This window comes from Neopelma chrysocephalum, unplaced genomic scaffold (genome assembly GCF_003984885.1).
Source record: "Neopelma chrysocephalum unplaced genomic scaffold, ASM398488v2 Primary Assembly neopelma1_147, whole genome shotgun sequence".
NCBI lineage: Eukaryota > Metazoa > Chordata > Aves > Passeriformes > Pipridae > Neopelma > Neopelma chrysocephalum.
In genome coordinates, this window is record NW_020897809.1 from 14295077 (window position 1) to 14308887 (window position 13811).

Sequence of the window (13811 nt, forward strand, 5' to 3'; positions counted from 1 at the left end):
CTCTGCACTAAAGCCTCACTGCTCCTGTGACTACAGAAAGGGGGGAAATGATTATTTCCAAGGACCAGAAAACCAAATTCTGCAGACACATCCACCACAAACTCTTTGCATGTCGTGAGTCCCAGGGAACAAACTGGATTTACTTGCTTGACTGAGGTTCTCCACGTGCACAACCTGAGCTTGCAGAAGTGGATGCTCGAGCGGCGGCTCCTGGACAGGATGTACAGACTGACAAGCTGCTCCAACAACAGGACTCTCCACCTTTTCTGATTACTGGCATCTCCCAAAAAAGAGAGCTTTCAGATTTAATTAAATTTTACTATTTTATTTGTGAAAAAACTACAAGCAGAATTCATAAATAGACATTTCTATTTAAAGCAGGAAAATGATAAAGTGGCTTCTAATAACAGTCGTGCACATGCCAGTAACAGGAATATATTAACATCTTTTATTTGCTAGACAAAGAGCAGTGTCCAATATAAATTTCCCAAAAACATTTAAGACCTGTGAATTTCTGACCAGTTCACAAAACCACCATTGACACTTTAGCATGAAGATTAAAACAAACCTAACAGGACTGTCAGCTCTAAAGACTTTACAGAGCGGAAAAACTTTCAGAAGCGTTATACAAGCTGTCTTTCTGGGCAAATGAAAAATATAGCTCGTATAATACATTAACATAAAAATTCACAAGATAAGATTATGTTTTGACATACTTAAACAAGCATTCTATATTTGTCTCCAACAAACAAAGCTAAGGAAATAATGTAACCATCTTTACACAGTAAATTAAGGTTACAAGTCATACACAAGAACAGAACTGCTTGCGCATTAAAAACTGTTCAGCTCCATTGTCATACTCTAAATGTTGGCTCTTAAAACCATTCGGTTACATACAAGCAAAGGTTATTATATAGTCAGCAATTAATAAATTTTTCAATAATTTAAGTTTATGGTAGAGCTTAAAAAAGTAGACTGAGAATGATCTTGGTAAGGCAGGTGAAAACATCTCAGTGGAAATAAAGTCACGGAAGCTGCTGCCAAATTTTCGATCTGTCCAATTTGAAGCTAAGTTCCAATTAGAATAAATAGCCTGGTCGTGTAAAACGCTGTCACCTTTCCTTTGCAGAACTACATCAACTGAGCAAGTCAGGCAAGCTGTGTCGGTGTCTGTGTGTGTGTGTGTGTCTGTGTAAGAGTCGAAACTTCGCAATCGTTAACACTGTGCTTCACTTACCTGCTTTCTGTGCCACTGAACACCGCGAATCTGGTCCTTCCCTACACTAGTGTTTTGGTTGGTTTGGTTCTCAAACACCTTCCCCCACCGCCAGCGGGACGGCCACGGCCACGGCGCGGGGGGAATCCCCCCGGAGGGCCCGAGCCGTGGGGATGCCACCCGGAGAAATGAAGTGTAAAAGCAAACGCTGCCCTTCAAACCCACAACACAACAGCTACGGATGAGGCCGGGGGGGGGTCCAATGCTTAGCAAGCAATCCCTAACTGAATGCAGAATTACAGGTCACTTGTTCCAAAGAAATTTTCCCATTTATTTATAGCAAGCTACTTTATCAAGGAGGAGGAGGAGGCCAAAGAGACAGATGTTACCGACTTCACCACGAGTAGCTGGTTACGGCGTTAAAGCTTTTTCAACTGATCTACAGGTCTATTTTCACTTGAAAAAGAAGCAATTTCCTGGTACACACAACGCTTTTTTTTTTTTTTTTTCTTTTTTTTTTTTTTTTTGCACAAATTCCCAGATCCAGTGAAGAAGGTGAGCGCGTGGTTTGACTTGAAGCACCAGAATTAGCCCCGCTGAGGCCGGCGGGACCTGCCACTCGCTCACACTCCTGGCTGGATCACGGCCGAGATGCACGCAAGCCTAATTGATAATGGATCATTTATAAAGCAGTGCAAAATATACAAGTTCAGGGGCATCTTCAAAAAATCTCTCTTAAAAAATTATTCCAATACATTTCAGTAAAATAAATAAATATGGCTGACCAGTTTACCCTCCCTGAGACCCTTAAAGGAATAGTAAAAACTGGAAAAGGAATGTCTTTGCAATATCCCACTAATGTTAAAATGTGGATTGAGATATTCATAGTATTTAAAACTATGTATAATAAATTGTCTTGATGCTCATAGGAAGCATCTGTTTTCCTTTGGTTATTTAATACTTTAAAAATGCTTAAAAAAGACAGCCTATACTGTGAATATAAGCAGAATTAAGTTGGGGTGCCCACGTTAACATATTCAGAATAAAACTGCTGCTGCCAAGGCACTGCCAAGCACATGCCTTCAAGCAGGGGCTGTAACAGATCCCTAACTCACACATTTCTGTCACCAGTGTGAAAGGAACCTACATCTGCTACTCAAAACCACACAGATTTTAAAAGAAATCTTAAATCAGTTGCCTCCACAAAGAGAAATTTCTCTTACCGAGCAAATAATTCATAATACAACAAACAGGCACAAAGTTGTCAAAATGTGGCCCTCTTTCATCACGCCCAAAAGTTATGCATTTGATGTCAAATGAAGCCACAGCCTCTGTGCCTGAAATTACTGCAAAGCACCCTGGGGCCACTAAATAAAGATGAAAAGCCAAAGAGGTTTAGGGTTTGTTTTGCTTTTTTTTAAAAAAAAGTTTGTTTCACCTCTTCAGCCAAGTGTTTTAGCAGGATAATGCATGGAAGGTAAACTGTAAAGCAACACTAACAGGCCAGGAAAAGAAATTATAGTCTGAATAGCTTTAGAGTAAGAACGAAGGAGATGCTGGTCATGAGCATGAGCCACATGTCGCTCACTTGCCAGCATGAAGCTTTTCCCTACTTTTGCTCCCACAGCAGGAGACTCAGAAGCGTCCAAATGCTGACAAGCCCATCACTGGATAAGATGCTGTTCAGAAACAACCCTTGGAATACAGATGGACTTCAAGGAGAAGAGCCATCCCAACAGCAGGGATGGGACAGATGGAAGGGGCTGACAACCACTGACCCACAGTGGAACGAGCACCAGCTTGGTTCCTGAACCCGAGACTGCTCCCAGCCCTACGGCTCCCTGCTGCCTTCACCCCACAGCCACCACTCCAGTTCCACAGTTTCCTCAGGCACTGAGGCAGGTGGATGGAGTTCACCAACTCTACCACCAGCAGCACCTGCGGGACTGGCTGTGCACGACACTGTGATGCTCAGGTCACCAAACACACGGATCCATGGCAGAACACCAGCAGTCTGGTTGGGAATGGTTACGCTCCAGCCGGGCATGGACCTGCACAGCACCAATCTGAGGGACCCTAGTGGAAACACAAGCTACCCAGAGCAACCCTCTCTCATCTCGGATCCCAAGCTGTAACAATCAAAACCGTGTGTCCAGTATGTTTTAGCCATTGCTTAGGGAAGAAATTGGGAAGGAACAATAGAGAGAACAGGTCCCGTCCAGGTTCAAACCCTCAGGAACACTTTTCACCTAAGACCAGTTCCATTTCAGTTTCAGTACTTTCACAGAAGGGGACTGTCCCAGATCTTGAACTGTTCAATTTTTTTTTTAATCACTTCACAGTGTTTCAAGCACCAGCGTTTCCATGTATTGGTTTCAAATAACCCTTTATATATATTTATTTATATATATATTTATATATAATTTATATCAAAACTGATAGTACACAGTATAACTGGAAGAAGAACTGAACTTAAAAAGGATATGTTGAAAGAGGATGGAGTTTGTGAATGCAATAAATAAAGCCCCCTTCCCTCCCCACCCGCTCCCTACCCCAAAACAAAAAGTTGTCATGTTCATGGAAAATTGTGCACAGCAGATATTATAAAAAAGTAGATTCAGGAGCACATCCAATTATAAATGATTGTTAGGAAAATCATATAAAACAATGGAATACATAAAAGTGTCAAGAGTAATCGTTAGGGTGAGAAATTCCTTGGTGGCCAGATGCCCACGGCAAGCAGAAATTATCCTGGTTGCATCAGTAAGAGGTCGATGTCCGAGAAAGTGTGTTCAAGCACAGAAGAGGCTCTCCAGGATTTGAACAGCGTGGGCAGGTGGAGTGTTTGAATTTCATACCCTGATTCATAGTTTCCACAACTCCATGTGCAATTTTCAGAAAGATTCGTCGTTGACTGCCGACATGTCCCCCTTTGGCGTGGAGGAACGGGACGAGCCCTTGTCTGTGCTCTCAGAGCCCGAGCTGCTCTGATTCTGTTGTTCTGATCCTGCACTGGAGGTCACTGTAGAAGACGACGTGGATGAAGAGCGAGTCTTTTCTTTAAAGTCTGTGATAATTACTGTGACATTTCCCACTGTGACTGCCAGCTGCTGTGCGGTACTTCTGTCCACATTTTTCAGTCTGGGTCTAAAATAAATGAGAAGTCATTTATTAAAAGGATAAAAATAAACGAGAAGGGAAGAGTTTATTAGAAAAAGCACTGGAAAACAAACTCGGTGTGACTCGTCCTCCCCTCACTGGCACAGATGGCAGTAGCTGGGAGGAGAACCCAGGCAGCAGGAAGTGCTGCACAGTGGAGGATGAAGGTTTGACCTGCTCCCTGTGCCAGGCAGGCTCAGCCCCAGAGGAACGACCTGTCTCACAGAGCTCTGCACAGGGCATCTGTTGTAGACTTATCCCTAATCCAACTCTGCCAGAAAGGAGGACACCGTGGCAGAGCCAAGCAGTCAGGAGCCAGACAGAGTGAAGGATCTCCTCCCCAAGGGGCAGATGAAAGAGTTCTCTTATCTAAATTCACCATCTCATCATGTGCCCTGATGTTATGAGACAAGGCTGTGACTCTGCAATACAAAACCACATGAAAGCATTCGGCCACGGTTCTTTCATTCCCATGCTGGAACTCTGCAGCTGCAAACAACACAGGCACTGGGACAACTTGGCTTCTCTTTCAACTGCTTTGAGCTTATACAAATCAGATGCCCAATCAGCCTATGGATAGAATAGCTCAAAATGTTCCCTCTGGAATCGAGGCTATTGTAAATAAAATCCAGAATGTATGAAGGTATTTCTTGCAGCCAGACCTTTTGGTTAGGGAAAAAAAAAAAACAAAAAAAAGGAAAAAAAAACCCCAAACCACCAGAAAAGAACCCACTGGTATTTATTGCTCAGGATTATCTCAGTAATTTGCATGCTGTGCTATCATTCAATTAGTAATGTAGCTAATAAAGGTCTAAACTCTAGGAGGCCGACATTCATGCACATTTCACGGGCTGGTCCAAAGCTTTGCTACAACAAACCTTGGACACTCCTCCAGCTACCAGCAAATTCCAAGTCAGCTGCAGTGAGTGCTGTAATTTACAGCTTTTGCTCCTAATTAAGGGTCAGGCTTAAGCAGCGGAATATTCCCAATAGGGAAATTAAAAAGGAGAGTCTTTATACATCAGTGAAAAGTAGCTTGCTGAGAGCTGCCTTATTGAGAGGGATGGAGGGAAGGTTAGTTTACTTTGGGATCAAGCTCCAGCTTTTAAACCACTCTGCCTTTTCTCCTCCTCGTTTGCAGCACACTAGGCTAGCGCAGTAAAACAGAAAAAGAGGGAATTAAGCTCATTTTGCATCTGCCATGAATACTCAATGGCTTGCACTGGTATTAACAAGGAGAAAGTCCTGCAGCAGTAGCTATCCAAATGGTATTTCAGAACTAGACAGAATAGAAAAACATACTGAAGACAGATGTACAGCTTCTAAGATAGAACAACTGTATTTCTGCAAAATTCCTCACAAAAAATAAAGTTACTGCACCAAAAATAGTATTTTCTTATCTAACCTAGGAGGCTGTTTCAATTTCTAACAAGTACCTCAGGAAAAGCATTTCAAATAGATAGAAAATGCAAAAAAAACCCCACTGCATAAGAGCCAGTAAAACCTCCTCCTTGCAGCAGCCCCTGGGCTCAGGGACCGGCCTTTCCCAGCCCGGCGCTGCGCTCACGGATTCCTGCGCCCACACGCGTGTGCTGTACGCACACACTGGCTGGCAAAGCCAACACGTAACCACAGGCTAGATGAAATGATGTCACCTTGTTTGTGGGTAACAAGAAAGGCCAGCCAGCTCAGCAGGTTTTGGGGTTTCCGTGACTCTGGGGTGCCGTGCCGGCAGATGCCCCCACACGCAGCACCGAGCGTTCCCGGAAGCGTAGTACGAGGACGTATTTTCCTCCCCGAGCCCCGAGTTCCTCTAGGAAACCCAGTTCTTCCTGTAATTTGCCTGGGTCACTTGTTTTCTCTTGTGCTCAGAAACAGTCAAAAAAAAAAAAAGCTGGCTCAGATACCGGAACAGACCCTGCTGCCTCCACCTCCCTACAGGGCTGAACATGAACTCTGGCTACTGCTTGTCAAAAACCAGCACTGAGAGTTTGGGGAGGGGGGAAAGGAGGAAAATAAAAATGGAACTGCCCATGCATCTTTAAATGCCATGACAAAGTAACACGGAAGGGGAAGCAGGGCTGAGGTGCAGGATTTCTCCACAGTCCCACTCACAAATATTCTCAATGTCAGTTTTAGAACTGAGCTCTCTGGCCATTTCTCCAGAAGGTTTTCAGGGTTTCCCCTGTACAAGGAGCTGATTAGGCACGGATGGAAACCTCCAGACAATCTCTTCAGCACATGAATACAATTTTTGCTTCTTAAAGAAGGCAATGGGCTGGCCCATTCATGTTATTTTACAAAATTAAACAGCCCAGTGCTTCACATTTATAGCGAAAAAGGTTTATGGTCAAATAAGAAAAGTGTTTCAAAACATTCATTCTGAAAGTGCACAGGGAGAAATGGGATAAACAAAGATATTTTGTCAGAAGCAGGCATGGTATCCAAGAAGTTCAAATAGGATTTCTTAAAAATCCAGAGAGCCCTAAAAGACAATTAAAAAACCACAAACACCCAAAACAACAGTTAAACAATCTGCGCACGAAAAAAAGCTGAACAGGTAACCTATAACTCTGTAAAAATCAGATCCTTTAAAACGACCCTTGACAGCACTCCTGAGGGCAGTGGAAGAAAAGTTCCACTAAACTAAACACTTAAAAACAGGTTAAGAACTGAGGGGAGATGAGGTAGCCCTTAAACATACCCAGCTAGACCTGATACTATTAAGGTTTAATTAAGAATGACAAAAGCTTGCCACAAAACGTGGACTAGAAGACTGTAGTAGACAGAGCGACTCCTTCGAGAAGGAAAAACAATTATTTGATGTAATCTCTCAATTTAATATTATGTCATCAGTCAAGTGCATCAAGTCTCCTGCACCTTTAGGTCTCAAAAAAAGTACCATTTAAAGGAGAACAGGACAGGAAAAAAAAATCACTGTAATAAAGTTGTATTTCTCTAATCAAATCAGGAATGGACACTTCAATCTTTGGGGGCTGAGGAAGAGTTAACAGCAGTCCCTGCAAACAGCTCAGTCTTGTAGCACAGCAAATTTCACACTGCCCTCAACTACATTCCAGTGGGTTACTGTGTACAGGATATTAATTCTTTTTAAAGATTTTCATGCTATTATTTGAAAACTTCCAAGCCAAGAGTTTTCTGCAGTCATACCTTGCCAATTTTAATGCCAACAGCTGTGCCAACCATATTTCCCATGTGTTTTACAACTGTTTGCAGCAAACTAATATTGCCTCAGTTCATGTGGCTTCATTATAAAACACTTATTACAGCACATTTTAAAAAGAGATGCAATTCTTGTACAGCCCACACAGGCAAAGCACCCAGTTCAGTTTTGCCTCTTGCAGCTCTCAAGTTCAATAATACAAAAACTGTTTTTTGATGCTGAGTGTTTAAGAAATGGAAGATCAGTATAGGCAAAACTAGGAACAAACCTGTCTCCTACACTCATCTGAAACTTAGACAAATATCAAACCAGCCATTTGTGCTTTTTGTTGATAGCAAGATCCCAGCAAATCTGTTCATGTATACTTAGTTCCTGTATACTTGGAAAATTATCTTGACAATTACAGTGACTGAATTAAGGATAAGGAAGTAAAAAAGTAACCTTTGTTACGGCTATCGAGCGATGATAAGAATTCGATATGATTGCTGGTTAATGTTTTTCTCCCACTGTGCTCTACAGCCAAAAGCAGTGCTGCCCAATTGACAATACAAATACTTTAGCAGAGAAGTGAAAACTGAGTGGACAACAGAGTTAATATTTCTAATGCCCAGACCTGTGCTCACCAGCAGTGTTGGAGTGCTCATACATCAACAAAAGAAGTGTTTGCTACATAACTCAGTTCTCAGACACCAAAAGCTTAACTTCAGTCTGGAGTTACCTTGAAGTGTGATTTGAGTCGCTGGTCTTTGTTGTAGTATTCCCAGACTGTATGCTGTTCACTTCACTAGGAGGATCTTTCACAATATCTGACTTTGGTCTGTAGTAGTTGGAGGGAAGAGGGAGAGCACAATGTTAGTTTAACTGCACAATTAACCAGTGCCACTGACATCACATCAAACAGTGTAACAGATCCTTCACACTTACTTAGTCTTCTTGTTAGTGTTCTTCTTTGTAACACTTGGACTAATTTCCTTCTCTTTGTCAGGTTTTTCTTTGTCTTGTTTTTCCACTTTCTCCTTCTTCTCCTTCTTAGGTGGTGGTGGGGTTGCATATTGCTGGGCAACTTGTTGTGCCACCAACTGAGAGTTTATTCTAGGTTTTCTATAATGACAATAAAAAGAGAGATCTATAGTCAATTTTACACAGTAAAAATAACTACACTGAGAGCAGTATGAAGATTTATTTCAGCAACCAGGGAAGAACACTCCACTTAAAGAACCAAATGGATGTCCTTATTTAACGTGAAGTACTACTGCTGTTACCAAACAAGATAGAAATTTTAAAATAAAGAAATACTCCAAACTGTTGTTCCATCAGTTTTTAGCATCTAACATTCTTAAGCATAATGCTCCCTTTCTTCCATCCATATCATGAAATCACAGCCAATTTTGGGGGGACAATAGTGAAAAAGCAGCTTTTTAAGAAGCTGCCAGCCACGCACTGTGGTTGCACTTGAGGAGAAGGAACAGAATGTGACTAAAAAAAGTTTCCTGATAAAAATCAGTCTCCTTCATATCTTTCAATTTAATTTCTCAAATGAGCTTCTGGTTCCCCACAGCACCAAACCTTGCACAAATAACAATGAACAAGAGAAGGTAACTGAGATGACTTTGTCCCGAGGGCTGGGAGCGAAGCTGGCTGGCAGGAGCACAGGAGACAAGTGGGCATTCACACTTCCAGAGGGAATGGCAGTGCCAGCCTCCGACACTCCTCCTCACACAATTGTCTGCAGTCCCTGGTGGAGCTCGGACAAAAAAACACAAGCAAACTGCCTTTCAAAGACAACTTCCATTTCAAATTGTGGCTTACACAAAGAGCAGCCTCACATGTAACCAATACCTTGGTTATTGGTCCTCACATATCCTGCAGGAATTGCTGCCTCTGTCTCTCATTCCTCATCCAAACTCTAATGCCCTCTCAGCTTGACAACTCAACACCTCTCCCCCTGGCCTGGCATCACAAAGCAGTTTATACCCTGAATACTCTGCCTGTCCGTGATTGATTCTATCCCTTCAATATGCCAGAAAGATCTATGCTCCCTGTGTCCACACAGCTTGTGGGGGGGGGGAAAAAAAAAGCAGGTAATCAACTCCATTAGTTGTCCCTAATGAACCAAATACTAATTGGAACAGTTGCTCAGGCTTGTCCAGAGCTGTTAAATGCTCATAAATATGATTCAAATTCTGTACATAGATCAGACTAAACAGCCAATGAAAGCTGTACCCAAATAGTCTATAAGTGGCACACAGAACCTCAAGGGTTTCTGCTGCAGAGCTCTGTACCCACACCCAGCTTTTACTGCAAACATCTAGAGAGACTTCAAGAAGCTGTTTAGTGGTTTCACACGGTAAAAAAAAAAAAGTACAAACCACTAATTGCTCACATGTAACATCTGCACTTAAAGATGATACAGACAATGGAAGACCCAGAGAATTTCTATTCCCTGTCACAAGAAAATCCGAATATCTAACGAGCATCTCTGGGTACTGGTTTCCTGTATAATGGTACCAAGTTACTACTGAAGCCAGATATACACAAATATTTCATTTCACTACCACAGTTATATGCATACCACACCACAAGGTCTATGCAACAGGTTGTAATCAGGCCCCTGACCCATCTCAACACCACTGTGGTTTTTTCACCCAACACAGAAACTCTAACTCATTTTATGCTGCAATCTGCATACGTGTCTGAGCCAACAAAGATGATGTGGTCTTCAGCTTTAAATAAGTGTGATGCTGAAACATTCTGCAGATCAGATAATGCAGTTACCTGTTCCACGGAACAGTGAAGATAGTGAGCATCCCTAAAATCCAGTACACAGCAATTTCTGTCTGCATGAGTTAAAAGAAGTTGTTTGGTTACATAGAAAAGATTTTCAGATTGATGCAGCCACACTAAAAGCTGACAACAGTAACTTGTGTCAAGCAACCTGCTCCCCACCCACTGCAAAAAAAGATAAAATGTCAAGAAATCTTCAAAGAGAGGGCAGATACCATCTCCCTACATGATTATACGTGATTAACCTCACTGCTTGAAGCTGCCACTTCTGCCCAGACTTACAGTTATTCGCTGTTTACACAACCAGCTAAGTCAGAAACCCGAGCCATTCACGGGAAATCCCAATTCACAAATCTGAGGGTTTTTCCTACTTTGCTCGACTCTGATGTGCTGCCTGTGATGTTCTTTCCAAGCCTGGTGTCCAACCAAGCTGCCCTTCCTGTTGGAGGAGTGCTGCACTGCTTGAACCAAGATACAAATTTTAAAATAGAAACTTCAACTAAAATAAAAAACCCCATATAAATATGTACACTGTATTTCCCTAGAGAAGGCTGGAATGCCAAAAGAACCAGGCTTAAAGCACTCCTGTGGAGACACTTCACCCTGTGCTCTTCCTCTCCTTATCAGTGCCTGTGACAGCACACTGAATTTACTAAGTTTTATCATTTTCTGGCCAGCCACTGACATTACTACCACAACTTCTCCAAACCTCATATTTACATATTCCCTCTTACATGCCAGGATGGCTCACTGGTGAGGGCAAAGCCAAAACTGGAAGAGAGCGGGAAGGAGGCAGCGACCTGAGGAAAGGGGACCAGCCCTGCTCACGGGGTCCCTCCTGCACCAGGAAGGGAGCAGAAAGATGCTCAGACTTTGGTCAACACTGAGCATGTTCCAAGATCTCCTGTGCTACCAGAAGAGATTTATTAAAAATAATGCAAATAACTCAACAAACAGTTTTCCAGTTCCTGATCTGACTGTTTCACTCACATGGGCAGCAAGCTTAGGAAAAGGATAAAAACAAGGTAATTTAAGCAACTGGCATACTAATAGTAATAATAATTGGAGTAATAAGATCCTTCAAGTAAGGCCCACGCTGCCACTACAGCCAGGATACACTGGTTACAAGGCCTTTACTAAAAAGCCAAGCAAAGCAAGTTGAGCAGTGCATTTTTAACCACAGCAAACTATAACCATAGGAACCACAATTGAGTGAAGCAGCTGCACTATCCAAAACTTGCTCCAAGTTTCCCTGCCCACCAAAAACACACTCAAGGGCTACCTAACATCCCTAGCACAGATTATACAATCACAGAATGGTTTGGGTTAGAAGGGACCTTTAAGTCCATGCAGTTCCAGGGATGAGGCAGGCACAGTTTCTCTGTGTCAGGGCCTCGCCACCCTCACAGGGAAGAATTTCTTCCTTGTATCTAATTTATATCTTTCTGTTATAAGCAATTCCCCCTTGTCCTATCACTACATGCCCTTGTAGATCATCCCTCCAGACTCCTTTCCTGCCTGTACAGCCATCCATCCATATCCTAGTCACGCTGTGTGTCAAAGCAGCTCTCCTCATGAGTGTTGTGAATTCTTTTCCAGCTGTGGCAGCAGGAAGCTTGCATTGCCTTCTAGAAATAAGGAAAAAAGTGAATCCAATAATACTTTGCAGCGGGTACTAGTCATCTTCCCTTTCAGAATCCGAACTAGGAAGGAAAAAAGGAGAGAAACAAGGCTCATTCCCACTTGGGCTACCATAGTTTGACACGCTCTGGCTTCTGCTGCAGAATTTGGGAGTCCTAAGAGCAGAAAGATCCCTTCTTTCCTTTATGTTTTTGAACACTCAATGTGTCTAAGACCCTAATTTTTTTCCAGTTGGCCTTTTTATGTAATGATTTTTTTTGCCACCTCCAAAAAGAATGCTTCAACCCAAATACACCACTATTATATCAAAGTAAGTTATCACTTGAGCAGAACAACTTGAACAGAAAGTTGCAACCACTTCTAAACTTTGAAAGAATGAATGGCTACAGAAATAAGTATTAACCATTTTTTATCCCAAAAATGTTCTTATCTGTTTACTTTCTGTAACATTGAACTGTTCATGTGCACAAAGAATACATCTAAATGACAAAAATCAAACCCCCAACTCAGCCTTTTCCAAGCTTTCTAACCACACTCACGCTTAAGAAACAACTATATTGGCATTTACTAGAAGGTTTGAAGTATCAACATTACTCACAAACCACAACAAGCTGACAAGTCTCAACTTCCCAAAAATTATCTGAAGAGATGCAGTACTTAGTACTAGACTTAGTTCTTGAATTTTCAAAGCAAGTATCTGAAATAGGTACGTTTACTCCTACCTGAGCATAATGATGGTAAAGTTACACTTTGCTTGGAAAATTTCCCTTAATTTAGGTGACAGCCTGAGTAAAGACTGAGTAAAGATCCAACACTGATGTGACAAACAAATGCACATTATCTTTTCACTTTTTAAAACATGAAGAGGATTGTCTTCTCCCCCTCTAAAACTAAGAGCAATTAAACAAAATTGAACAGTGCTTTCAAAGTTATGTACAGACAAATAAGTTGTTTCACATTAATTAAACTATAGTTTACCTCTCAGGAGCAGATACTTGCAGAACAACTCATGACCTTTGCAGCAAGGACACTCTGCTGCATGAAAAAGCTGAAATATATGTCTACTGTAAGAATGGCTGCAGCATCTGGGCCTCTTCACCATCAACTATCGCAAGTGATGCACACAAATAATCTTTACTACCTTTTAGTAACAGACCAGCACAGAACTATTGTGCCTGCATATATATATATACACACACACACTACATGCAAATAATATCATACCCTCAGATTGTCATATGAAGTGACACTGGGAGGTTTGGCTCATGGGAAGTGGAATAAATGCAAGACCTTTCCTGAAGGGCTTGTTGCCTGTGTTGCACTGTGCTCTTTAAATAAATAAAAAATTAAAAATTAAAAGCCAAACCGTAACTTTAAGGTTTTGGCAAGCACCTCACAGCATTTCACTACTTGCATTTCCTTCTTTATCTCAAAGCTTTGCCTTTACAGCCTGTCTCAGGACCAAATCCAGGGCATTGACACCCAGGAATTCTGCTGTAGCCCCTGCAGCTGGGCTCAGGAGTGGAGCAGCACAAATCACTGCACATCCCACACATGGGAGTTACTCAGACCTGGATTTGGAGAGGGATATAGGAGGATAAGTTGCATCATATTTCTCCTGTGACCCCAATTTCTGTATCTGTTTGGGATTTCTCTGGTCCCTCTGCCTTGAGGGAAAGGAAGCCACCTGCCTCCTGCAGACCCCACGGAGCAGGGAAGTGACTGAGCTTTATACCCACAGACCTTGAGGGACTCCGGCAATCCCCAGGAATGTGGATCTAATTACAGCCGCTCTTACTTTCCTACAACTGTGTTATCAGAAGAATG

At 42.2% G+C, this 13811-nt stretch overlaps 1 protein-coding gene across 1 annotated transcript in view; it reads right to left on the reverse strand.

Moving 5' to 3' along the window:
• Positions 1-304: 304 nt before the first annotated feature.
• The window catches only part of RYBP (RING1 and YY1 binding protein), a 43248-nt gene continuing 29741 nt past the window's right edge, over positions 305-13811 (reverse strand). Inside the window, exons 3-5 of the mRNA XM_027700771.1 lie at positions 8484-8660; positions 8278-8376; positions 305-4363 (exon numbers count right to left, since the gene is read on the reverse strand). Of these exons, the coding sequence (XP_027556572.1) occupies positions 4111-4363; positions 8278-8376; positions 8484-8660 (529 nt within the window). The 3' untranslated portion in view covers positions 305-4110. The remainder of the gene's footprint in view (positions 4364-8277; positions 8377-8483; positions 8661-13811) is intronic.